This window comes from Kogia breviceps, chromosome 2 (assembly GCF_026419965.1).
Source record: "Kogia breviceps isolate mKogBre1 chromosome 2, mKogBre1 haplotype 1, whole genome shotgun sequence".
In the NCBI taxonomy this organism is placed as follows: Eukaryota; Metazoa; Chordata; class Mammalia; order Artiodactyla; family Physeteridae; genus Kogia; species Kogia breviceps.
This window is the reverse complement of record NC_081311.1, coordinates 31314422-31339857: the sequence shown is the minus strand read 5'-3', so window position 1 is coordinate 31339857 and position 25436 is coordinate 31314422. Positions and strand designations below refer to the sequence as shown.

Here is a 25436-nt window from a genome sequence, read left to right as displayed (position 1 = left end):
GTGGCCTTGGGGGCTGTCAGCACGGGGCCGGCAGGGCCCAGCTCCGGCCGCGGGAAGGTGCCTTCCTGGGAGGCCAGAAGCGGCGGCGGCCGCGGAGACAACAAGCCGGGAGATCGCGCGGCGCGGGGCGGGCGCGCGCCCAAGCCGCCCCCCAGGCCACGCCGGGGCCACCGCGAGGTGAGGCCGGCCCTGCCCCCGCACCTCCCCCGGCGGGAGGCGCGACGCCCAGGCCGCGGGTGCGTGCGCGGCCCCGGGCGACGCGGCTGGGCGTGCGCGGGGCCGCGGCGGAGGCAGGGCCGGGCGGGCGGCAGAAGATGGCGAGGGTGTGTAGGCGGCAGCAATGCTCCGTTGAGAGACGCGGCTTTCGGCAAGAACTGGACTCTTGGCGCCACAAGCTCATTCACTGTGTAGGTGAGACCCTACTCTGGCTGCCTCCGGCTCTCGGGCCACCCCGCCGCCGGCCGCCTGGAACGAGGGAGGGAGCCGGGAGAGAGCAATTGCTGCTCCGGCCCGCCCGCCCTCTTAGGCTTGGGCGTCCCCCTCCCCCACCCCCCGGAGTGCGGGCGCGCGCGACCTCCGGGCGGGCTCTCAGTGCTCGGGCCTGAGCGCGCGCGCGCGCCGGCCCCTCCCCTCCGCGCGCCCTCACCGGGGCGAGCTCTCGGGCGGGAGCGCGTGCCCCGCCTCTCCTCCCTCCCTCCTTCCTTCCTTCCCTCCCTCCCTCCCTCCCTCCCTCCAGGCCCGGCGCCGCAGCTGGTTTATTGTGAAGGCTCGCCGCGCTCCGCTGCCACTGGACCGGTGGCGGCGCCGCCGGTGCCGCAGAGCCCAACGCGAGAGCTGGGGGGCGTGCTTGTCCGCGGCTCGACCCCCTGGCTCCTCTCTGGCCGGCGCCTTCCGCATCGCACGCCGCCCCTCCCCCACGTGCCGCGGCGGCGCGCGCCCCTGTCCCCGCGTGCACGGGCGGCGGGCGGGCGCCCGGCGGTCGGGCGTGTGCGAGGCGTGAGGTGGAGATGGGGGCGGAGGGAGCCGGAGCTGTCACAGGCCCCGAGTCCGCCTGACCGAGCCAAGTGGGGTGTCATGGCCGCGGGGGGCAGCGGCTGCACTTCCTCTGCGGGCGGCGGCGGCGGCAGCGGCCGGGGAGTTAATCCTCGACGCTCGGGTCGGTGTGTGTGTATTTGTGTTCGGTGTGTTCGGGCGGTGGGAGGAAGGGGGGTGGGACCGGGTTCGACCGGGAAGCCGGAGCAGGGGTCGCTCTTGTCCTCTCCTGGGGGATTTTCCGGAGCCGCCGCCTCGCCGAGAGCCTCGTCCGCCGCCCGCCTCCCGGACCTCAGGCCGCCTCGGGTGGCTTTTTCCGTGTGGGCAGGAGGGAGTGTGGACGGGGTCGCCCCGGGAGGGGCCGGGCGGCTGAGCTGCGCCTCTCACACTGTGTGTTTTGTCTGTTTTTCTCTCCCAAGGTCCCGTTTCCCTCTGTGCGGCGGCCGGCGGGACCATAAGGGCTTAACTCATATATTTAACCCCCCTCCAAAAAGTAAGTGGCCCGTGTGGTGTCTCCGCTCCGCCCGCCGCCCCCTAGCCCCAGTCCGTCCTGTGTCTTACTCTCCTGTGCTCCAGCATTGTTATTTCCCCATCTTTGCTTTGGTGCTGCTGATGTGTGGGGAAATGTCTCTTGTCGTCCTCCGTCCCCCACGCCCAGTCCTCGGGGAGGCCCAGAATTCCAAACCGCCCCCCATTCCCCCCGTGGGGAATGATCTTGGTCTTCCCAACAGAATCTAGGAGATTCTTTCCGTTCGCTTGGGCCCCTCATCCCCTCCTTCCCGACAGGGTTTCGTTGGAAGGAATTATGCAAATCCTGCTTTCTGGTGTCCATTCAGCGGCAATTTCATGCGGTGAGAAGTTCTCTTTGTTGTGCGAGGGGGAGAACAGACACTGATTTAATAGACATATCTGTTGGGGGGAAGGGTAAGAGGGGGTGTGGAGAAGCTCAGTTTGGAAGAATTACAGCACTTGGTTAGCTCAGTGTCTTTGTGTTTGAGCTTTCTGGCTTGACAGGAGGGTATGCCCCTTACAATGTCCCACAAGGGATGTTTTCTATAATAGATTAAAAAACAAAACTGAAACTTTAAACAAGTGAAAAATAAGGTAACCTTTAGTTAGAGAATGTAAACCTTTCCATTTCTGCGGTGTTTCATTATGAAAATGTATGTGAATTTTGTTAAGGGTTTAGACTGTACTATCAAAATTAATATAGGCTACAATGCTTTACAGTATCTGATATCACTTTGGTTGTCCACAGGTTAAAAGTATATTTTAAAACATATACTTGTGTAAATAATAAAGGTATGAATCCGTTTTTTGGTGTAATTTGTCTTGTGGATATATTTGAAAATTTCCCTCCTGCCAATCCAAGCCCAGCTCTGCCATCCAGGAATCAGCCTTTTGGTTATTAGTTATCATTTACTCTGCTCTGTCTCTGCGTGTTCTATTCTTTGAAACCTATCTTAGGTTTACTAAAATGTTACATCAGCTTTAGCACTTTTTGAATTATGTGTTATTTGTAATTATGAGACCTTATAAGGCATGTTAGAGGTTTTGAGAATCATGAAATTAATGAGTTTTCAGAGTTGTGAGTTAATACAAAATCCTGAAATTATTTCGAAGAATTTTTAGTTCTTGTATTTGTTTCACTTTTTAAATGATTGGTCTTTTTTTTTTCAGTAGGGCTTTTTAGTTTTTATAAGATTTTGAAATTGAAAACTATAACCCTATAGATTTCTTAAATTACTGTTGCTTTAGTTTAGTTGGTTGTTTATCTTACTCTGATTCTTTTTGCTTTGAATCCTTGCCTTTTGCCTCAGGCCCCCTTTTTATCAGTCATTGCTTAGTGTTAGTGGCGAGTTACTGCTGCTTGACAAGACGTTTTTGTTTTTTGATTTTGGGTTTTTTTTTTTTTAACTAATGAAATCCTTCTGTAAGTATCTGAATTGAATATCATATTTTAGATTCTTTTTTTGAGGGAGAATTTTAATCTAGTAATCAGTTTTCTTTAAAAGCATTCTGTTAACTCCAAATCTCCACTTCCGAGGTAGTAAAGTTCAGGAGATTATTTAGAGTCCAGAGTGCAGATCAGTATTTTAGTCTGAGCAGTAATATATAGTTGATAGTCTCCCAACTAAAATCAATTTAATTGCGTCTCATATTTTCTCTACTATTGTATGTAATTTTGTTCTTTAGAAAAAGTTCTAAGTAAGTCAAATGTAGTGTTAACTTTCTATATATAAGAGCAGTGGCAATGATTCTTATTTATATAGAATCCAAAAGGAAACTCTGTTTGTCACTAGCAAATGTAATAATTCCTCTTTTATTTTAATGGATTGGTTCTGAACAGTTAACCTTCTATTCGATTCTCTTCACTGATTAAGTTAATACTTGAGGGTCGTTTGGTTCCTAAGTAATACTTAATTTATAGCAGTCTTTGGATTGAAAGTGAATTCTCAGTCATTTCCAAAATCTAATACTCCCTTCTACTTTATTTTTTGGAGGGGGGTGAGAGTCAGGACTGTAGAGGTAGAAGTGAAGGTGTTTGTGTTTCCATTATTAGGTTTTAGTCGAATTGGAGTTAGCAGGTTCAGACAGTGATTATGATCAAGATGGATTTTGGTAACCAGGTGATTATTGAGTCCTCTGGGACTAGAATGATATTCCATTCTGGGAAGATGGAGGTTCTCTCTGTTGCCTAATATAATGTAACCTATTGCTTGGCTGCTCCTCATCTTTGCTATATTCTCGAAAAGCTCTTCACAACATAGGGGAAGTTGTGAGTATTTCAGCTTAGCTCTAACTTGGTGAAAAAGATAGCAGGATGAGTCTCTGACTTAACAGAGTTATTTCAAATTGCCCTAATTCCCTCAAATATGCTTATAGCTGGAGCAGTTCTAGGAAGCATCTGAATAATGCCTTTTTTTTTTTTTAACCTTATGGGGTTACACAGGATGGCCTGGAATTCCTTCCAGAGTGAGAATTAGGTATTCAATGTCTGTGGGGACTTGCCACTTCTGAGTACTTGCCTAATCACTTAGCTACTTGTACTAGTGCTGTTTTTAGGATCGAACGGTGGTTAGGTAAGTACATAATTACTTTATTTAAATATTTATTAAGCATCTGTCTTGTATTAGTCACTGTGGGCAAACAAAGATATTGGGGAAGCTGCCTTAACATTCAAGAACTTTTATTAGTCCTAAGAAAAAATATAGTGTATTCAGTACAAGGCAAAATGTGCCATATGATAGTGAAAGCAAGTGCTGGGGGTGTTTGGAAGTGAAAGAAATCACTTGAGATGATAAAGAAGGCTTCATGAAGAAGGTGGTGGATTTTTGCTTCATTTTGATGAAAATGGAGAAGGCATTCCTGTCATGTGAAACAAATAAGCAAAAGTGCAAAAGGACAAGAGTGAGTCGTCTGTTTAAACTGCAGTCCAAGATTGGTTTAGGGAATGTATAGGTGATAAGTTTGCAGAGATAGATTGTTGGATTTTCTAATGCAGGTTAAAAAGTGGAGTCTCTTTGTTAGGCAATTTGGGGTTTGCAACACACCTCTCTCCTTAGCTCAGGAGAAGAATGTTTCCTTTATTTAAGGATTCCATTGTAAAATTCTACAATAATGATGTTGGTTGTATTTTTAAATCGCCTTAGCAGAGACAATATTGTTATCCACAGCAGTGTCTCTTCTAAGTAAGCTCATTTGGAGCTTGTACCTTATTCCATTGCACAAAACTCCTTTTTGAAGTTGCCTAAAATCAGTGGCATATTTATTCATTGAGTCCCCTTAGTTTTGGGAAATTTTCATCCTTTAGAGGTTGGATTTGGTATTTGGAAACAGAAAAGAATATTTTCTGCCACAAATAAAGGTATATATAAAATAATGAGATTGGTTTTTTTCCCTGCCTTGCAAACTGGCTCTGAAAGCTCAGCAGAGGGGCTGGATTTGTTTTGATGTGCCTCTGAACCTCTCTCTTGATTTGTATTTCCTTTATGTCCACCTCTCTGCTGAATGGAATCTGGATATTGGGTAGATGTGAGTAAACAAAGCTGTTATTTTTTGTAGTTTCAAATTAAAGACTTGCCATTACTACCCTCCAAATTATCTTTACTCTATTTGCAAATATTTTAAAAAATCTTTTTACTGATTGTTATACTTGCACATTGTTTTTGGGATAATCCCAGCGTGAAATATTTGCTAATTTTATTGACTGTCTCTTGTATGTAGGAAGTATCCCAAGTCCAGTGGTCCATACCCTGAATTTTTTCTTTTTTTAGTTGAGATATCATGTATATACCATAAAATTGACCCTTTTAATTCATACAATTCAGTGGTTTTTAGTTTATTCACAAGGTTGTGCAAATATCACTAATTCTCGAACACTTTCATACCCAAAAAAGAAACCCTATACTCATTAGAAGTCATTTCGCGTTTCTCCTATGACCCAGTCCTTGGTAACCCCTAATCTATCTCTGTTTCTTTGGATTTGCCTATTCTGGACAGTTCATATAAATGTAATATTATAATATGTGGCCTTTGTGTCTGGCTTCTTAGCATGTTTTCAGAATTCATCCATGTACTGGCATATATCAGCACTTTATTGCTTTTTATGGCTAACTAATATTGCATTGTATGGACATACTATGTTTTGTACATCCATTCATCAGTTGTCAGACATTTGAGTTGTTTCCACTTTTTGCCTATTATGAAGAAGCTGCTGTGAACTTAAGCAGCATTATTCCTGTGGACATTTGTCTTTTCTTCTTTTGGGTACATACTTCAGAGTGAACTTGCTGGGTCATATAGTAACTTTTAATGTTGAGGAACTGCCAAACTGTTTTCTAAAGCGGCTGCAGTATTTTACATTCCCATCAGCGTTGTAGGAGGATTTCAGTTTCACCACACCCTTGCCAACACTTGTTACTGTCTGTCTTTTTGGTTATAGCCATTCTAGGGGTAGGTATGAACTGGAATCTCGTTGTTTTGATTTGCATTTCCCTAATGACCATTGATGTTGAGCATCTTTTCATTTGCTTGTTGGCCATTTGTATATTTTCTTCGGAGAAACGTCTCTTTAGATCCCTAGCCTATTTTTTAAGTTGAGTTGTCTTTTTATTGTTGAGTTGTAGTGTATATTCTGGAAACTAGACCCACATCAGTATATGATTTGCAAAAGTTTTTTTCTTATCATACCCTCAATTTGAGAGTAGTTAGATCAGAAGATAATCTGCAGCATTATTCCTGTGAAGGGAATAATGGATGTTGTAATGGAGTGATCAGAATCAACCAGAATTACTCAGGAACGGCTTCCTTAAACATTCTTTTCCATGAATTATTAAAATTGTTATTTGATGGAGTTTTGTAATAACACAGATATACTTTGCTATCCAAATCTTCTAAGTTTTTGCCTTTTTTTAGTGAGGGTTCATATTTCAAGTTCAAATAGTATGGTAAACCATGTTGTTTGAATCTGTTCTATACCTGAGTTTTGGATAGTATATAACCAAGGTTTGGGTGGGAAGGATATCTTTTCTCTATATAGACATTTTGTCTGAATCTATTCTGTGTCTAGTGTTCATGGTGTTACCATCTTATATCTGCACAGCACATTTTATATTTTTTTAGAAAACTTTCACATTATTTTATTGTCTTTATTTAGAAATGTAGAAAATTAAAGATGGGTATTAAAAAACTATTGGTCAGTTGGGAAACATTGAGTAATAACTCTTGTTAAAGTAATAAGGGGATTTCCTTTAGCATAAATGCTTCCCTCTTATCCACAGAAATAATTTTATGATATTTTAATGTTTGAAATAGTTACCTAACTTCTCAGGTAAAAGTAGAATACAGAGCTGAACTTCTCCAAAAACAGACTTTTTAATTTAATTTGCTTCAATTGCTGTATGAAATTATATAGTAGTTTTCTACCTCTATTAATGATGGTACACATCAAGACTAACTTTTTGGGTTAGAAGCTGTGAATACCAGTATTATTTCCCATGAGAATTATTATTATTGGAAAAACTGTTGTAGGATAAACATTTTCATTTTTGTTAATACTGGATAGTCTGTGACTGCTATTTGGTCTCATGATTAGCTTATTTTTCATAAGCTCTGAGTCATTTTATTATCATCATTATTAATAAACGATTATTGTGTATTTTTTTTCTTATTAGTTGACTTTTTAGAGATTTCCAGAGGGTAAAGGCATGTTCTCCCTCTCCTAAGCTGCCAATATAAAGGGGAAGAAAAACGAATTTAAAATGATCTACAGGGGCTTTCCTGGTGGCGCAGTGGTTGAGAGTCCGCCTGCCAATGCAGGGGACACGGGTTCGTTCCCCGGTCTGGGAAGATCCCACACGCCGTGGAGCAACTAGGCCCGTGAGCCATGGCCTCTGAGCCTGCGCGTCCGGAGCCTGTGCTCTGCAACGGGAGAGGCCACAACTGTGAGAGGCCCATGTACTGCAAAAAAAAAAAAAAAAGGATCTACAGGTTGTGTGTTGCTTGGTAAAAGAAAATCCCACATCTGAAAATGTGAATGTACTACAAAAAATGTATTTTGTGTTACAACAGAATTCATCTCTGATTTAATATAAGAAACATGCTCCACTAGTACGTGTAGAATTATTATTGGTTTATACAAATTTCAAAAATAAGTGTACCATGTGTGTAGAGGAAGGAATTGTTGAATTTGTTAAATTGAGGCATGCTTAAGTTCAGTTTGATGCTCGCTTGTTTTTCACATATTTTTAATTGTCCCCAGTGCATGGGTATTTTTCTTTTTAATTAATTTATTTATTTTTGGCTGCATTGGGTCTTCATTGTAGTGCACGGGCTTCCCATTGTGGTGGCTTGTTGCAGAGCACTGCCTCTAGATGGGTGGGCTTCAGTAGTTGTGCCACATGGGCTCAGTAGTTGTGGCTTGCGGGCTTTAGAGCGCAGGCTTAGTAGTTGTGGCGATTGGGCTTACTTACTCTGCGGCATGTGGGATCTTCCCGGACCAGGGATCAAACCCATGTCCCCTGCATTGGCAGGCGGATTCTTAACCACTGCACCACCAGAGAAGTCCCAGTGCATTGGTATTTATGGGCTTTTACCTGAATGCTCCCCTTCCTCTCAGTCAATGTAGGCCATATTTTCTAAGTCATTTGTAGGTGTTTTCCTCTATACCTACCCACAAGATATTCTCCTGTTCTGTTTTACCTGTCTTTCCATCTTTTAGGTACATGATTTATCAAAAGTAGAAGGGATGCTAGAACTTGTCTTCTTGTCCAACTATATTAAAGGGAGAAAGAATTTTTTAAAAATCTTTCATTTTTTAAAACTTCAAACATACATAAAAGTAGAAAGAATAGTATAGTGAACACCCAGCTACATCAACTAATGGCTGTTATTCATTCCCACAAGATTATTTTGAAGCAAATCCCAGACATCATATTTAGTATTGAATCTTTTTGTAACCTGCTTGTATAATGTCATCTCCTTGTTCCCACCTCCCATCTCCATCAAGTGGTTCATAAATTTAAAGAAATGAGATACTATCTAAATATGGAGAAGACTGGTTGTTGTTTTGTCTTATTAATGTTCCTTAAGAGCTATCATATGTTGACTATTTACTATGTGCCAGACAAGAGCCCTTTGATGTCAATATCTGTTTTACAGGTAGAAAAACGGAATTTGGAAAGATTAAGGATTTCATTTATGGTCACCCAGCTAAAGAGTGGTAGACCTGGGATGGGAATTCAAAAGCCTGTGCTATAAAACATTAAAGCATACGCCCTTTTTTTAGACTTTCTTATTTAGTTCCACCAAGTTGCCTTTTCTTTCTTTGTTTCCTACTACTGATGGCTTACTCAATTTATATTACAGTAAAGAATTCTACTCATGGTAGCATAATTCTTTCAATACCCCGGCCTAAAATGTCTTGCCCTCTTCTCTTCAGTGTTATTATGGTCTAGTTTGTCTATCCTTTTTCTTTTCATATTTTTAGTTTTGTCAGAGCTAAGTAGGTTTGAGCTGAATGCTTCCACTGGCTTAGTTTTCCTTCATACATTGCTAGACTGACCTTTCTTCACCATTGGCTGAGATCTGAGCATAGGTTTTGAAGGGGAAAGATAGCAAAGAATATCCAGGTGATCCTGGGCCTTAAGCTTGGTGAACCTTCCACGTGGACCAGCTTAGTTGACAGAGCACTTTGAAATTTGTAACAAAAGCATTATAGTAACAGTGTGTAGGTACCTGGCCTTTCCTTCTATTCATATCCTTCCCAGAGACCTTAGGTGTGGACAGAGGGGCGAACAGTGTAAAGCAGATTGACGTCAAGATTTAGGATTCCTGGATTTTAGTCAAATGCTTTTTGAGTTCTAACTTCCTATGTCTTAGATTTGGCACTTGGTTATAAATGTTTCAAAACGTGATGGAAAGCAAAGTTGCTGAGTAGTGTATAATTGCTGAGAAGGGGAGGGAGCAATTTGGCAGATTTTAAAAATGATACGCTAGTTTGGTAATTCAAGCATCACCAGTCTCAGACTAATGCTACCTTAGTAGATACAGGAAGATGTGACAAAAGTAAGTGGGAGAAATTCCCATCAGACTAAAATGGGAAGCTCTTTGCCTTCACTAAGAAGAAAAAGTGAGAGGAAAATAAATATCTGTGTATATGTGCCTGTGTTGAAATGTGGCTTTTTCATTGCATGATTAATGATATAAATACTAGTCTTGTCATATGTGTAAGGTTATGTGAATTTTCATTCAGCTAGTAGGGAAACTGATGAAGTTTATCTTGTATAAACAGGCATTGATTTAATTTTATTTGATCACAATAAAATGATACTTTAATTATGAGTGGGCTAAGAAGTCCCTAAATCTTTGGGAATAGTTATTGAAAAAAACCTTTAAGCTGATCATTTTTCTGAGTGTTTAATGGAATTAATACATCTTTAAAAAATGATTTAGTTAATATACCTCTACGTAAAATGATCAGTGTGTTAATATTTTACTTATTGTTTATCTATTGGAAACCTAACAATTATGCTTAGCAGTTTTTTTGTTGTTGTTTGTTTTCTGTACGCGGGCCTCTCACTGTTGTGGCCTCTCCGGTTGAGGAGCACAGGCTCCGGAAGCACAGACTCAGCAGCCATGGTTCACGGGCCCAGCCGCTCCTTGGCATGTGGGATCTTCCCGGACCAGGGCACGAACCCGTGTCCCCTGCATCGGCAGGCGGACTCTCAACCACTGCGCCACCAGGGAAGCTCTCTTAGCAGTATTTTTATATTTAATATGTTAGATACCCTATTTAGAGCTGGTTTTTGTTCTGGAAAGAGAATACATCAGGATAAAAATAGTGAAATAATATGGATTTATTTCTAACAATTTTTTGAGAGGTACTGAAGTTTTGCTGTATGACTTTTTTCGAAAGAAAAGCAGGTATGATTAAAGTGATAAGGCTGTGTAACCATGTGAGACTTGTACAACCAATGTTTATTTGTATATACATATATTTTCTATGCATAGATTTTTACTGTGGAGTATTTACTAAAATAGATTTTGGCATGTTAAGATAAACAGGCATATACAGAGAGTCAAATCCATATAGTCTCTTGATAACCATTTCAAGACCCATGGCTTATGGCTACAATCTTATCTAAAAGATAACATTCCCTTTTTCTCCCCTTTCTCCTTAGTCAAAGAACTTCCGTTTAATTTTCATGTAACATATCCAAATCAAAGATTGTTTTATTTTATTGGTGATAGGCAAGGGTAAATTCATAAATGGGGTAAAGATAAAAGAAGAGAAACTAGAATTTTCCACATTAAGTGAGAAGACTTTAGGTAGGAATTATAAGAAACTGTAAACTTGTGTGGGACTTAATTTTTGTAAAAAATAAGTAGGCCACATAAGTGATAGTCCAACCTGAATGAGTTGTTTTGCTCAAGACTATTAAACTATTAAGAAGATAGAATTATCCACAGATTTTGATCTTTTTAAACCAAGGGAATGTAGATTAATGGAGAAGAGTATTCTGATATAATTACATTGATAAAAAATGAGCTGACATTGTGGTAAAGACAAGGAACCAGAGATGTTGATAACCCAGACAATTTTTGCCTTTTTTCCCCTTTTCCTGAGAACTTAAACTTTATTTTGGAAAAAGTGGAAGCTTTGTTATTGTTAAATGATTAATAAATATTTATGTATTTATGATACTACTCGATAGGAATTATTTGTTGAAGCCATATGAAGATGTCTAGGTAAAATACCTTTAGAAATTGCTCTACCTAAGTCAGCCGATCCACATTTTGTCAGATATTCTTTAGCAAGTAATCCAGAGGAGATCAACTGATTTGAGGAATATGAGTGTATATCCAGTTATAAGCAGAAAAGAAGGTAAAGAATAAAGGCTATATTAAGAAACAGGAAGGATCTGTTGTCAAGTCATGCTGCTGCTAATGTCTGGTTTCTGTGACTCAAGAACAGAAGTGTAAGTAATGATGGTAATGATGTTGTTACATATAACTGGATTGTGAAATAAGCAGCACACTTTATTTTTTTTTAATTTTTTAAAAATAAGTTTCTTTTTGGCTGTGCTGGGTCTTCATTGCTGCGAGCGGGCTTTCTCAAGTTGCAGCAAGTGGAGGCTACTCTCTTTTGCTATGTGCGGGCTTCTCATTGCGGTGGCTTCTCGTTGCAGAGCATGGGCTCTAGGTGTGTAGGCTCAGCAGTTGTGGCACACGGGCCCTAGAGCGCGTGGGCTTTAGTAGTTGTGGCTCATGGACTGTAGAGCGCAGTAGTTGTGGCACACGGACTTAGTTGCTCCACGACATGTGGGATTTTCCCAGACAAGAGATCGAACCTGTGTCCCCTGCATTGGCAGGTGGATTCTTAACCGCTGCGCCACCAGGGTAGTCCAGCAGCACACTTTAAAACTAGATGCTGAAAGGATACTTACTTTCAGATGGCAGAATTTGCAGGAACTTCAGATGTTTGGTACAGTATGGATTTGGTACAGTCTAGGATTCTGCCAAGAATCAGGAATGAGTAACTTGCTTTTGCACGAGGTAGCTTCCATTCATATTTCTTCCCTACTCTATATATCTCCATTTTTCTTTATACACTTTTCTTTTTCTCTCTTTTCGTGCATGTAACATAAATTGATATATGTTTGGAATACATCAAATGAGAAGTAAACTGAATTAATTAAAAAAATAAATATGTATGTATTTTAGTTTGGGGTAACAGACATCTTCAGAAGCCCATGCAGATAAGAATGACTTTAGAAGTAGAAAAATGGTGGTCATAGTTAAGAGAATGAAATTCACTAGACAGAGATAAGGGATGAAATACATTCAGTAAACTTTTTTAGTGAATATTTTTAGCTCTATTTGCATCACTGTTAATTAAGTTCATAAAACAGTTTTATTTTGATATAATGCAAATAATTTTGTCTCTTCTGTGGCTTTCTCTATTTATGAATTTTTAAAAACTTAAGGGGTGCAATCTTTCTTGAAGTTAAGCATTAGTTCTTCCATTTTTTTTTGAAGAAATTAGTTTTATTTTTTAAATTTATTTTTTAATACTGAATGAAAGATTTTTTTTTTTTTAGTTTTTATTGGAGTATAGTTGTCTTATAATGTTGTGTTAGTTTTTACTGTACAGCAAAATGAATCAGCTATATGAAAACATATATCCTCTCTTTTTTGGATTTCCTTCCCATTAGGTCACCACAGAGCACTGAGTAGAGTTCCCTGTGCTATACAATAGGTTCTCATTAATTATCTAATTTATACACAGTATCAGTAGTGTATATATGTCAATCCCAATGATTGTTTAAATCTTTATGATTCTCTAAATTCTTTAGTGCTTTACTATTTTCAAGTTTCACACATGTGATTTCATATAACCCCATAATAACCCTTTTTAAAATCCCCTACCCCTATATTGCACCTTTGCTCTCCCCACTGGTAACCACTAGTTTGTTCTCAAACTGAGTCTGCTTCTTTTTTGTTTTATTCTCTAGTTTGTTGTAGTTTTTAGATTTCACATGTAAATGATATCATATGGTATTTGTCTTTCTCTGTCTGACCTATTTCACTTAGCATAATGCCTTCCAAGTCCATCCATGTTACAGAATGGCAGAATTTCATTTTTTATGGCTGAGTAGTGTTTGTTGTAGATAGATAACACATCTTTTTTATCCATTCATCTGTTGATGGACTTTTTATTTTACGCCATGTCATATGAAGAATATTTGAACTTATAGAGAAAACAATGTTAAAAAATAATTTTAGACATGAATTTAAGTGCATTTCAAATATTAATCATATCTATCTAACCTTTTAAAGATTGTATCTTGGTAGGATGGAAGAGGTGATTAAATGTACTCTGCATTCAGAAGTTTAATTCCTCTCATTAGTTCTCCAACTGTTTACCACATTCAGAGGCTCATTTTGAAAATACTTGCATATAATAGTAATAGTAGAGGTCCATTGTGGAAACACTTGCACATTAAAACAATAATAAAAGGTGGGTTTGAGTCAGGCAGACCTGGGTACAAATTTATCTTCACACTTTTACCAGCTATGGGATGTAGAGAGAACTAATTTCAGTTTATTCCTATAATAAATACAGTGTAGGATGGTTGTGAGAATTGAGAAAGAGGCAGAGAACTTTCTCTTTGCTTAATAAATAATAGATCACTTGAAAAAAATGTTGAAGCTGATCCATAGAATTTGCTCTTTGGATATACTCTTAAAATAACACAATTTAATTTCTTTTAAACATTTTTTGTAATATAGAACAATAATTGTTCTCTTTGGATTTTAAGTTGCCCTGTGTTTGGTCTATCCAAAACTTTTACATATTTACAAGTTCCTGTAATGGTCTGGATGATGACATTTATGTATGATTAACATTATGACATTTATTGGTATATCCTACAGGATAGAGGAGCAAAAAATACTCAATTTTTGTTCTTTGCCAGCTAAGAGAACCTACTACATGTTTTTTCTTAGGTTAAAAAGAAATAGTAGGTTTTCTTAGGTTAAAAAGAAATAGTAGGTTTGCTCTAGGTTAAAAAATTGTTGCATCTTGGGCAGTGGAGTGGAATGGAATGGGAAAAACCTCAAGGCAGGAGCACTGGGTTCTGGCATAAGTATGACTACAACTGTATGATTTTAAGCAAATAACATCACTTAATCTCTCTGCATCTTGGTTTCCTTATTTGTAAAATGAGAACGTCTTGGAGAACCTGATTACAATATTTCAAGAAAAATTACTGTGTTGATTTTCACCATTGCATAGTTTGGGGATGGTTGACATGAAATCCATTAGGAAATAGAATATTCATATTGTGTATAACAGGGCAGCAAAGCTAAACTAAATAATGTGCTCAAAGATGTTTGTCTTAAAAGACACATGCACCCCAGTGTTCATTGCGGCACTATTTACAATAGCCAGGTCATGGAAGCAACCTAAATGTCCATCGACAGACGAACGGATAAAGATGTGTGGTACATATATACAATGCAGTATTACTCAGCCATAAAAGGGAACGAAATGGGGTTATTTGTAGAGATGTAGATAGACCTAGAGACTGTCATACAGAGTGACGTTAAGTCAGAAAGAGAAAAACAAATATCATATTAACACATATATGTGGAATCTAGAAAAATGGTACAGATGGACCTGTTTGCAAGGCAGTAATAGAGACATAGATGTAGAGAACAAACGTATGGACACCAAGGGGGAAAGGGGAGGAGGGATGAATTGGGAGATTGGGATTGACATACATACACTAATATGTATAAAATAGATAACTAATGAGAATCTGCTGTATAGCATAGGGAACTCCACTTCGCTGTACAGTAGAAACTAACACAACATTGTAAAACAACTGTACCCGAATTACAAAAAAAAATGTCTTCTAAAATGTTCATGAGAATAAAGACTTCATCTTTAAGTAGAAAGCAGGATGTGTAAGGAATGGGCAACAGCTCCTCAGACTCATGCAAAATACACAACTAACTTTTCTCACTAAGAATATTAGCTAAACACTCACAAGGTGAGAGGAACTTAGTCTCATTTAGCTAATAATATATGTGCATTTCATATAAAAAGATGTAAATGCATTTTCTTTTGTTTATTCAATGTATTTTTTAAAAAAATTCACCCATTTCTCCCACCCACCACCCCACCCCCTTCTCTTGGCAGTCACCAGTCTGTTCTCTGTATCTGTGAGGTTGGTTGGTTGGTAGGTTGGTTTGTCTGTTTGTTTGCTTGCTTGTTTGTTTTAGGTCTAACAGAGATCATGTAGTATTTGTCATTCTCTGACATTTCATTTAGCATAATGCAATCAAAGTCATCCATGTTTTCAGAAATGAAAAGATTTTGCTCTTTTTTATGGCTAAACAATATCCAAGTGTGTGTGTGTGTGTGTGTGTATTTGTGTATACACACACACAATTTTTTTATCCATTCATACATCAGTGAACCCTTAAGTTCTTTCCATATCTTGGGTATTGTAAATAATGCTGCAGTGAACATCTTTTTTGTGTGTGTGCATACATCTTTTTTTTTTTTTTTTTTTTTGGCCACGCTGCATGGCTTGCAGGATCTTAGTTCCCTGACCAGGGATCAAACCTTGGTCCTTGGCAATGAAAGCGTGGAGTCCTAACCACTAGACCTCCAGGGAATTCCCCATATACATCTTTTTGAATTAGCATTTATTTGGAAAATACCCAGAAGTAGAATTGCTGGATCATATGGTAATTCTCTTTTTAATTTCTTGAGGAACCTTCATACTGTTTTCCACAGTGACTGCATCAATTTTCATTCTCAACAGTGGTGCAGAAGGGTTCTTTTTTTCTTAACATCCTTGCCAACCTTATTAATTCTTTTTTTTTTTTTTTTTTTTTTCAAATTTATTTTTGGCTGTGTCGGGTCTTCATTGCTGCACACGGGCTTTCTCTAATTGCAGCAAATGGGCTACTCTTCATTGTGGTGCACGGGCTTCTGATTGTGGTGGCTTTCTCGTTGCAGAGCATGGGCTCTAGGCGCGCAGGCTTCAGTAGTTGCAGTACACGGGCTCAGTAGTTGTGGCTTGTGGGCTCTAGAGCACAGGCTCAGTAGTTGTGGTGCACGGGCTTAGTTGCTCCGCGGCATGTGGGATCTTCCCAGACCAGGGCTCGAACCCATGTCCCCTGCATTGGCAGGTGGATTTTCAACCACTGCGCCACCAGGGAAGCCCCATACACTTGTTATTTCTTGTCTTTTTGCTAGTGGCCTCTCTAACAGATGTGAGGTGATATCTTATTGTGATTTTGATTTGCATTTACCTGATGCTTAGTGGCATAGAGCATCTTTTCATGTCCTGTAGCCATCTGTAATGTCTTGTTTGGAAAAATGTCTATTTAGATCTGCTCACTCTTTAATCAAATTGTGGGGTTTTTTGTTGTTGTTTTTCGCTGTTGAGTTGTATGAGTTCCTTATATATTTTGGATATTATTCCCTTATCAGATATATGATTTGCAAATATTTTCTCCCATCCATTGACCTATGTGTCTGTTTTTATGCCGTGCTGTTTTAATTGCTATAGCTTTGTAATATAATTAGAAATTAGAAAATGTGATGCTTCCAGCTTTTCTTTCTCAAGATTGCTTTGGCTCTTTGGGGTCTTTCAGGTTCCATACAAATTTTAGGATTGTTTGTTTTATGACTGTGAAAAATGGTATTGGAACTTTTAAAGGGATTGCATTGAACCTGTATATTGCTAATATGTTTTTCTTAGAGTTTATCATTAATGGATAGAAACACAACAGATTTTTGTGTTTTCATTTTGTAACCTGCAACTTTACTGAATTTGTTTATTAAATCTAACAATCTTTTGATGGAGTCTTTAGGTTATTCAATATCATGTCATCTGCAGGTGGTGACAGTTTTACTTCTTCCTTTCCAGTTTGGATATGTTTTATTTCTTTTTCTTGCCTAATTGGTCTAACTAGGATTTCCAATACTGTGTTGAATAAAAGTGGTGAGAGTGGGTATCCTTGTCTTGTTCTTGATCTTAGAAGCTTTCACATTTTCACTGTTAAGTGTCATGTTACCTGTGGGCTTGTCGTATGGCCTCTGTTATGTTGAAGTATGTTCCCTTTATACTTGCTTTATTGGGTTTTTATCATAAATGGATGTTAAATTTTGTCAGATGCTTTTTCTGCATTTGTTGAGATGATCGTATGATTTTTAATTTTCATCTTGTTAATGTGGTGTTTCATGAACCATCTTTGTATCTCTGGAATAAATCCCACTTGATCATGGTGTATGTATTTTTATAGGTTGTTGTCTTTTAATGTATTGTTGAATTTATGCTGATATTTTGTTGAGGATTTTTCCATCTTTGTTCACCAGGGATATTGGCCTGTGTTTCTTTTCTTGTGGCATTCTTGTCTGGTTTTGTTATCAGAATAATGCTGGCCTTGTAAAATGAGTTTGGAAGAGTTCTGTTTTGGGGAAGAGTTTGAGAAGGATTGTTATTTATTCTTTGACTGTTTGGTAGAATTCACTAGTGAAGATGTCTGGTCCTGAACTTTTATATGTTGGGAGGTTTTTTTAAATTACTGATTCAGTTTCCTTATAGTAATCAGTCTGTGCACATTTTATCTTTCACCATGATTTCAGTCTTGGTAGGTTAAATGTTTCTTGGGATTTACCCATTTTTTTGTAGGTTGTCCAATTTGTTGGTGTGTAATTGTTCATAGTAGTCTATTATGGTCCTCTATATTTCTGTGGTATTGGTCGTAATATCTCCCCTTTCATTTCTGACTTTAAGTCCTCTTTTCTCTTGATGGGTCTACCTAGAGGTTTGTCAATTTTGTTTACCTATTCAGAGATATAGCTGTTGGTTTCATTGATCTTTTCTACTGTCTTTTTTAGTCTGTATTTCATTTATTTCTGCTTACCTCGTTTTCTTTCTTCTGCTTACTTTGAGCTTTGTTCTTTTTCTAGTTCCTACCATGTCAAGTTGGGTGTTTGAGACTTTTTATTGTTTTTCGAGGTAGGCATTAATTGCTATGAACTTCCCTCTTAGAACCGCTTTTGTAGCTAGTTATTGTAATCTTAGTGTTTACTTCTTTTGTTTTTTAACCTTTCTAATAGTTTTATCAGTGATTAATCCACTACCATTTCTATACATATTTACCTTTTCAGTGAGATTTATTCTTCCATGTGTTTTCTTGTTAATAATTAGCACCCCTTTTTTCAGCTTAAAGAAGTCCCTTTTTTTTTTTTTTTTTTTTAATGCGGTACGCGGGCCTCTCACTGTTGTGGCCTCTCCCGTTGCAGAGCACAGGCTCCAGACGCGCAGGCTCAGTGGCCATGATTCACAGGCCCAGCCACTCCATGGCATGTGGGATCTTCCCGGACCCGGGTACGAACCCGTGTCCCCTGCATCGGCAGGCGGACTCTCAACCACTGCGCTACCAGGGAAGCCCTAAAGAAGTCCCTTTGACATTTCTTGTAGGGCCAGTTTAGTGGTGATGAAAAATTTAGCTTCTACTTGTCTGGAAAATTCTTCATCTCTCCCTCACTCTGAATGATAACTTTTCTGGGTAGAGTACGATTAGTCGGAAGTTTTTCTTTTAGTGCTTTGACTGTATTGTTCCCTTCCTTCTGGCTTGCAAAGTTTCTGCTGAAAAATGTGCTCATAGGCTTATGGAGCTTTCCTCATATGTAACAAGTTATTTTTCTCTTGCTGTTTTTAATATTCTCTCTTTTGGCATTTTAATTATAATGTGTCTTGGTGGACTCCTCTTACTTGCAACTCTCTGGCCTTTCTAGGTCTGGATGTCTGTTTCCTTCCCTGGGTTAGGGACATTTTCAGCCATTATTTCTTCAAATAAGATTTCTGCCCCTCTCTTCTTTTTCTGGGAGCCGTATGATGTGAATATTAGTTGATTTGATGCTGTCCCATAAATTCTTTAAGCTATTTTCACTTTTTTTCATTCCTTTTCCTTTTTGCTGTTCTGATGGGGTGAGTTCCACTGCCTTGTCTTGGAGTTGACTGATCTTTTATTCTGCTTCATTCAGTCTGCTGTTGAACTCTTCTAGTCTGTTTTTCAGTTCAGTTATTGTGTTTTTTAGGTTTGTGACTTCTATTTGGTACTTTCTTACTTTTTCCATCTTTTTATTGAAGTTCTCAGTGTTCATCCATTCTTCTCCCCAGTTCAGCAAGCATCTTTATGACCATTACTTTTTAACTTTTTATCAGGTAGATTACTTATCTCTGTTTCATTAAAGTTTTTTTCTGAGGTTGGGACTTCCCTGGTGGCACAGTGGTTAGGAATCTGCCTGCCAATGCAGGGACGTGGGTTTGAGTCCTGGTCCAGGAGAATCCCACATGCTGCAGAGCAACTGAGCCCGTGCGCCATGGCTGCTGAGCCTGTACTTTGGGGCCTGCACACCACAACTTCTGAGGCCTAGAGCCTATGCTCCGCAACGGGAGAAGCCACCACGATGAGAGGCCCATGCACTGCAACAAAGAGTAGCCCCTGCTCGCAGTAACTAGAGAAAGCCTGCACACAGCAACGAAGACCCAATGCAGCCAGAAAATAAATTTTTTAAAAAAGTTTTTTTCTGAGGTTTTAGCTTGTTTTTCATGTAGTCAACTCTGGATTGCCTAGGCAGTTTGGCTGCATTTGCTTTGTGTCTGGGGATGAGCTGACTGATGTAGGTTGACATAGTTGGGATGACGGCAGCAACTAGACTGTTCCACCTTTCTCAACCTTTAGCAGGCTACCTTGGGTCTGATATGGCATGGCAGAAGTACACAAAGCAAGCAGAAATAATGAAGCACTTTTTCAAGCCTCTGGTTTGTAATGTATGCTAGTATCTCATTGGCTAAAATAAATCACATGATTGAGCCGAGCGTGATGGTGGCAGGGTGTTGTAAAGTTACATAGCAAAGGGCCTGGATATATGAAGGAATGAAGAATTGGGGCTGTTTGCAATCTATTTTTGGAAACAGCAGTTTCATTTTTTCATGTAAGTGTTCATGATAGTAGATATTTATCAAGTACACAGTATATGTTTAACATGTCTCATTTAATAAGTACAGTAACATGCAAAGAGTGTGATAGCTTTTTTTTTTTTAACTATGAAGAACAGAATTAGAATGATTAAATGATAAATGTGATGGAACTGATGGTTTGACTCTGGGAGTGTCTGACTTCAGAGCTTATAGGCTTTTACATAATTTTAGTCATGTAAGTTAGATTTTTAGTTTTCCCCCTAAGTTTTTTCTCCCTTATTTTGGGGAATAAGGATGTGTGTGTTTTATCATGTATTCTGTACTGCATATCTTGTTTTTTTCCTCCCAGAATCTTTTCCCTTGTCTTTCAGTAGCAGTACCTTGGTTTTCCTTTAGGGAGCCACTTTTCCTAACATTCTTGAGTTCAGTGTGGTTTGGATGAGGCTGACTCACTTCTGTGACTTATGCCTGGCCATTGGTCACAGTGAGTGAGTGGTTCAGGGATCAGCCTTGAGACTGGCTGGTGGCAGTCTTGGGAAAGATCTTTTTTTTCTGGGGTAGCTAAGCTACTAGCCTATGAGCAGGAAGCAGCTGCCATGTGGGGAGAGCCTGCCTGTGAGTGAAGTGGTGTGCCTCTGTGTAAGACAACACAGCAATGGGGAGAGAAATATTGTTATGCACTTGGATCTACCTGTTCATGAAAGGAGGTCTAAAAAGCCTTTTTGAGTCAATACCTGTCTTTTTTGCTCAGGCCTATTTAGTTTGGGGTTACTTGCAACCAGAAGTCCTTACTAACACTTTTTTTAAGTGCCAGAAAGACTATATCTCTTTAAGGGGAGTAGAAAATTAATAGCTTACTATGGGTAAACAGTGTAAAAGCCAAATTCTCTGGCCTTATGGAAATGGGGAGGGATGATTTGACTGGGATGATACTGTACCAGAAAGGAACATAACAAGGTACAGCATGGGGATTTAGTAAGTTGAGAAGATAGACTCACTACTATAAGGCATTCACTTCTTTCATTCTTTCTTAGTGAATTCTTCAGTAACCTTCTTGAGTACCAAGTACAGTATAAATATATAGAGAGTGCCCATTTGGGTGTTAAAGAGTTCGTTTATTTTATTTTATTTTTTTGCTTATTTCTATTTTACAACACATTTTTCACTAAGAAACAGCATTATAATTATTGGTTCATGATACCAGGTCAGCCCACAAGCATGATTTAAGTAAATTGAAGGATTTAACTAATGTATTCTTGAAATAAAAAGAACAGACATCTATTCCCAACGCCATCTCCTGGTTCTTTTTATTATCTGGAGATGTTGAGATCTTGAATTCCAATATGCCATTATCCCTACATGTTTACGTCTGTTACCACATGTAATTTAATCTTCATAGTAACTTCACTAGCTGGGTATTATTTTAATTTTATATGTGGTAAAACTACTGTGTGGATTGATGCTGTTACAGATTTATGGTGTCCAGCCTCAGCTGGACTCTCAGCACTGGGAATTCTTTTTGCATATTCTTGGTCAGTTTCTATAGCTTAACGATAGTGGCTCTCTTTTAGTTCCTGTGCACTCCTGCTTCTCACTCAGCTAATGATCTTGTCACCTACAGAACAATTGAAATTTGAGGGTATGAATGAATATTCCGCCAACATTCCCCTCACCCCTAGGACTACTTGGGACAAACTCCTACCTAAAGCATTGTTTCAAAGCACTGACCACATGAGATATCTGTAAAATTTGAAAATTTGGGGTCCTACCTCAGATTTGCTGAATCCAAATCTTAGGTGGGGCATGGAAATCTATTTTTAACAGGTATCTCAAGTGAGTCTTCTTGTACACACTAAAGTTTGAAAACCACAGGCATTTAGAATAAAGCTACTTTAAGGAGCATATAAGACCCTCATTAATTTTCCCAGCCTACTTACTCTTTCTCTGTATATGCTGCCCAGTCCCTACTTTCTAATTTCTCGAGTCCTCTGACCGTAAAATACAGGTCACTCTTTTTGTAGTGTGCAAGCATTATTGTACTACTTTCTTTATCTTCTTACCTTCCTTTCTCCAATTCTGCTTCTTCTAGTTTGCAAGACCCTTGAAGTCAGCAACCATTTCATGTTTTTCTTTGTATTTTAAGTACTTGGCAAAGTGACTGGCACACAGTGGATGCCCAGTAAATATTTGTGCAAAGGTAGAAAACAGGACTTTGAAATATTACAAACTACGCAAATTGAGTAGTCGTGTTGTATTTACAGTGACTCAAGTTTTTTAAGGAAAAACAAAATTAGTATGAGAAACAGGGAGTGCAGATATTTTGGACACAATTTGTGGTGCCTTCAGTGGCTTTAACACAGTGATTTTTAAGGCGGTTAGGTGGGTGGAGTTGCCCCTTTGAGAACCACTGTATTTATAACTAGATACTAGGGGCCAGTTTCTTTGCATGTGAATTGTGTGACAACACAAGTAAAACCCATCCTTTAACAGGCGAAACATTTCTTTATTTTGTCGTGTTTTACTTCAAAATGTAATCTTTTCCTTTTAGTTCAGAATATGTGTATTATTTTGAGTTTTCTGAAGTATCAGCAAAAGGGATAGGAAAGAGCTGGGCATTTTCCATAGACAAATAGGTAAAAGTTGGAGGTGGGCAGCAGGTAGAGAAAGAAGAATGTTCAGATTGTGTAAGAGTAAAAAATATTGACATTCTTTCCAAAAGTTCAGGAACATTTATTAACATACTGTGTGTGTGACACAGTTTGCTTGAGATAGAAACAAGTGAACCATGAACAATGCTAGCCATATTAAAGGACAAGACTATCATGAATGCTCTCAAAGTGGTGATATGGCAAGAAAGAGGTATTTCAGTATGACTTTTTCACCACTCTAGCCACCATGTAGTGAAGCTGATGCTTCAGGGATGGTGGAGGTATGGAATGTCATTGGAGAAGAAAAGATTTTATGAATGCTTTATTTATTTATTTATTTATTTATTTATTTATTTATTTATTTATTTATTTATTTTGTGGTACGTGGGCCTCTCACTGTTAAGGCCTCTCCCGTTGCGGAGCACAGGCTCCGGACGCGCAGGCTCAGCGGCCATGGCTCACGGGCCCAGCCGCTCCGCGGCATGTGGGATCTGGGGCACAAAACCATGTCCCCTGCGTCGGCAGACGGACTCTCAACCACTGTGCCACCAGGGAAGCCCCTATTTTAAAATATTGATACTTAGGTTTTTATAACTCTTGAGAGTTCCTTAATATTGTTTATATTTTGCTATGAGGAGTTCACAGATCCATACTTTAACAAGCATGAATGAATTTATTTGTAACTTTTAGATTCTAAAACCCTCATGGAGGATGGCATGATGGACAGAGAATGGACATGGATACAAGCTATTCTTTTTCCACTGGCTCTCCCGGTCTCTTTGACAAGTTTGAGAAAATAATTGAAGAAAAGTGAGGCCCTGTTTTCAATTGTATGGCAGTATTCTGCCAGTATGTATCAGGACTCTTTTCTATTGCAAATTCAGAAACCCAATTCAAATTAATTTAAGTCAGAAAGGTCATTTTGTAGGTTTATGAACTGGGAGTTAGCAGAATAAAGGTAAAGTAGGTTCTGATATGACTGGATCCAGAAATTTTATTTATGTCATTGGGAATATTTGCCTATCTCCATCTCTAAGCCTAAGCATTCCTTTCTTCTTCTTCTTCTTTTTTTTTGGCTGTATGCGGGCCTCTAACTGTTGTGGCCTCTCCCATTGCGGAGCGCAGGCTCAGGGGCCATGGCTCACGGGCCCAGCTGCTCCGCGGCATGTGGGATCTTCCCGGACCGGGGCATGAACCCGTATCCCCTGCATTGGCAGGCGGACTCTCAACCACTGTGCCACCACGGAAGCCCCCTTTCTTCTTTTGGTTTCCTTTTTTTGGGCAGGTATGATGGTAAAGATAATCAATGGAAGCTCTAGACTTACATAATTTTTAAAGTCCACGTGTGTCTCTTTCTGTATAGCACCAGCCAAATTGGGAGGATGGAAGGGTTCATGTCACTAAGGCCTGTGGAGTGTGATTCTCTGACCCAACCAGTGACAGGTGCCTGGCTTTGGAAAGAGGCTTAAGTTCAGCCCTCCCTTATGGCTTGAAGGAGGAGGAGATTGACTCTTCAAAAGAAAATTGGATGCTATTACCTAAGAAAGGGAAATGGATGCTGGTTAGGCAAAATCTGTAAATATTCCACATGTGAATCTGGGTCGTCTACTTCTGAAGAAATTGACTAATTTGGACCATGATATAAGTTGAATTGTGTCCCCCAGGAAGATATGTTGAAATCCTAACTCCCAGTATTTGTAAATGTGACTTTATTTGGAAAAAGGGTCTTTGCAGTTGTAATCAAGTTAAGATGAGATCATTCTAGATTAGGCTGGGCCCTAATCCAGTAACTGGTGTTCTTGTAGGAAAAGGGCAATTTGGATATAGACAGGGAAGCCAGCCATGTGAAGACAGGCACAGATTGGAGTTATACTGCAACAAGTCAAGGAACACCAAGGAATTGCAGGCAACCACCAGATGCTACAGAGGCAAGGAAGGATTCTTCCTTAGAGCTTTTGGAGGGAACATAGATAGACCTGTCAACACCTTCTAGTCTCCAGAACTAGGAGAGAATACATTTCAGCAATTTTAAGCCACCTAGTTTGTGGTAATATGTTATAGCAGCTCTAGGAAACTAATACCGTATTTGCTACATAAAAAATTATTTTTTTATTTAGCTGATCCTCTTAAAATAAAATGCTGATCATAGCTTTCCCAATAAATGTCTTTTACATTTAGCGATTTGGAATGTCTTTGGAATTTATGGGTTTTTGAAATATATACTAATAATATTAATGTGATGATAGTTTGTGATTGATTGTATTTATTGAACTCTGCATTGTTCAGAGTCTAGTTATGGTTTAGTTGAAGGCATGGCCCTTGTTGATGAACAACTAAACATTAATTCTCAGTGTGCTTTACTCCCAAATAGCACAATGCCATGTGAGAACAGTAGCAGAAATAATTAAAGTGAAAAACCATGTTCCTGTATGTGTATGTTCCAGTAGCCTAAAAAAGAAAGAGTATGTCTAGGGCAACTGGCTATCGAGGTGGGAACCTTAAGCAAACCTTAAGAGTAGCTTAAGCCATATTTCTGGGCTCTTGTTCATTTTCTGCAAACTGAGAGTTGGACAGTGCCTTCAAGGTTTGGTTAAACTTCGGAAAAAAAAATATGGTCTTATGAATATTCTTCTATCTTCTCTTTTAAGGAAGTGGATATTTTCTCTAGGTACTGTAATTCTTACTCAAAACCTTTGTGGTATGAAAATTCACAAAAGTTAAGGAACTTAAGAATTTA

General features: G+C 39.3%; 1 protein-coding gene across 21 annotated transcripts in view; it reads left to right on the top strand.

The window, feature by feature from the left end:
- The first annotated feature begins 259 nt into the window (after positions 1-259).
- Positions 260-25436, top strand: part of LCOR (ligand dependent nuclear receptor corepressor) — a 131016-nt gene continuing 105839 nt past the window's right edge. For 3 of the 21 annotated variants that reach the window (XM_067024926.1, XM_059054410.2, XM_067024932.1), the window contains exons 1-2: positions 978-1160; positions 1452-1525. In XM_067024926.1, the coding sequence (XP_066881027.1) occupies positions 1075-1160; positions 1452-1525 (160 nt within the window). In that variant the 5' untranslated portion in view covers positions 978-1074. Of the gene's footprint in view, positions 412-977; positions 1161-1451; positions 1526-1818; positions 1884-25436 lie in introns of those variants that run through there. The other 18 variants (XM_067024929.1, XM_067024927.1, XM_059054417.2 and 15 more) reach the window with 15 other exon arrangements.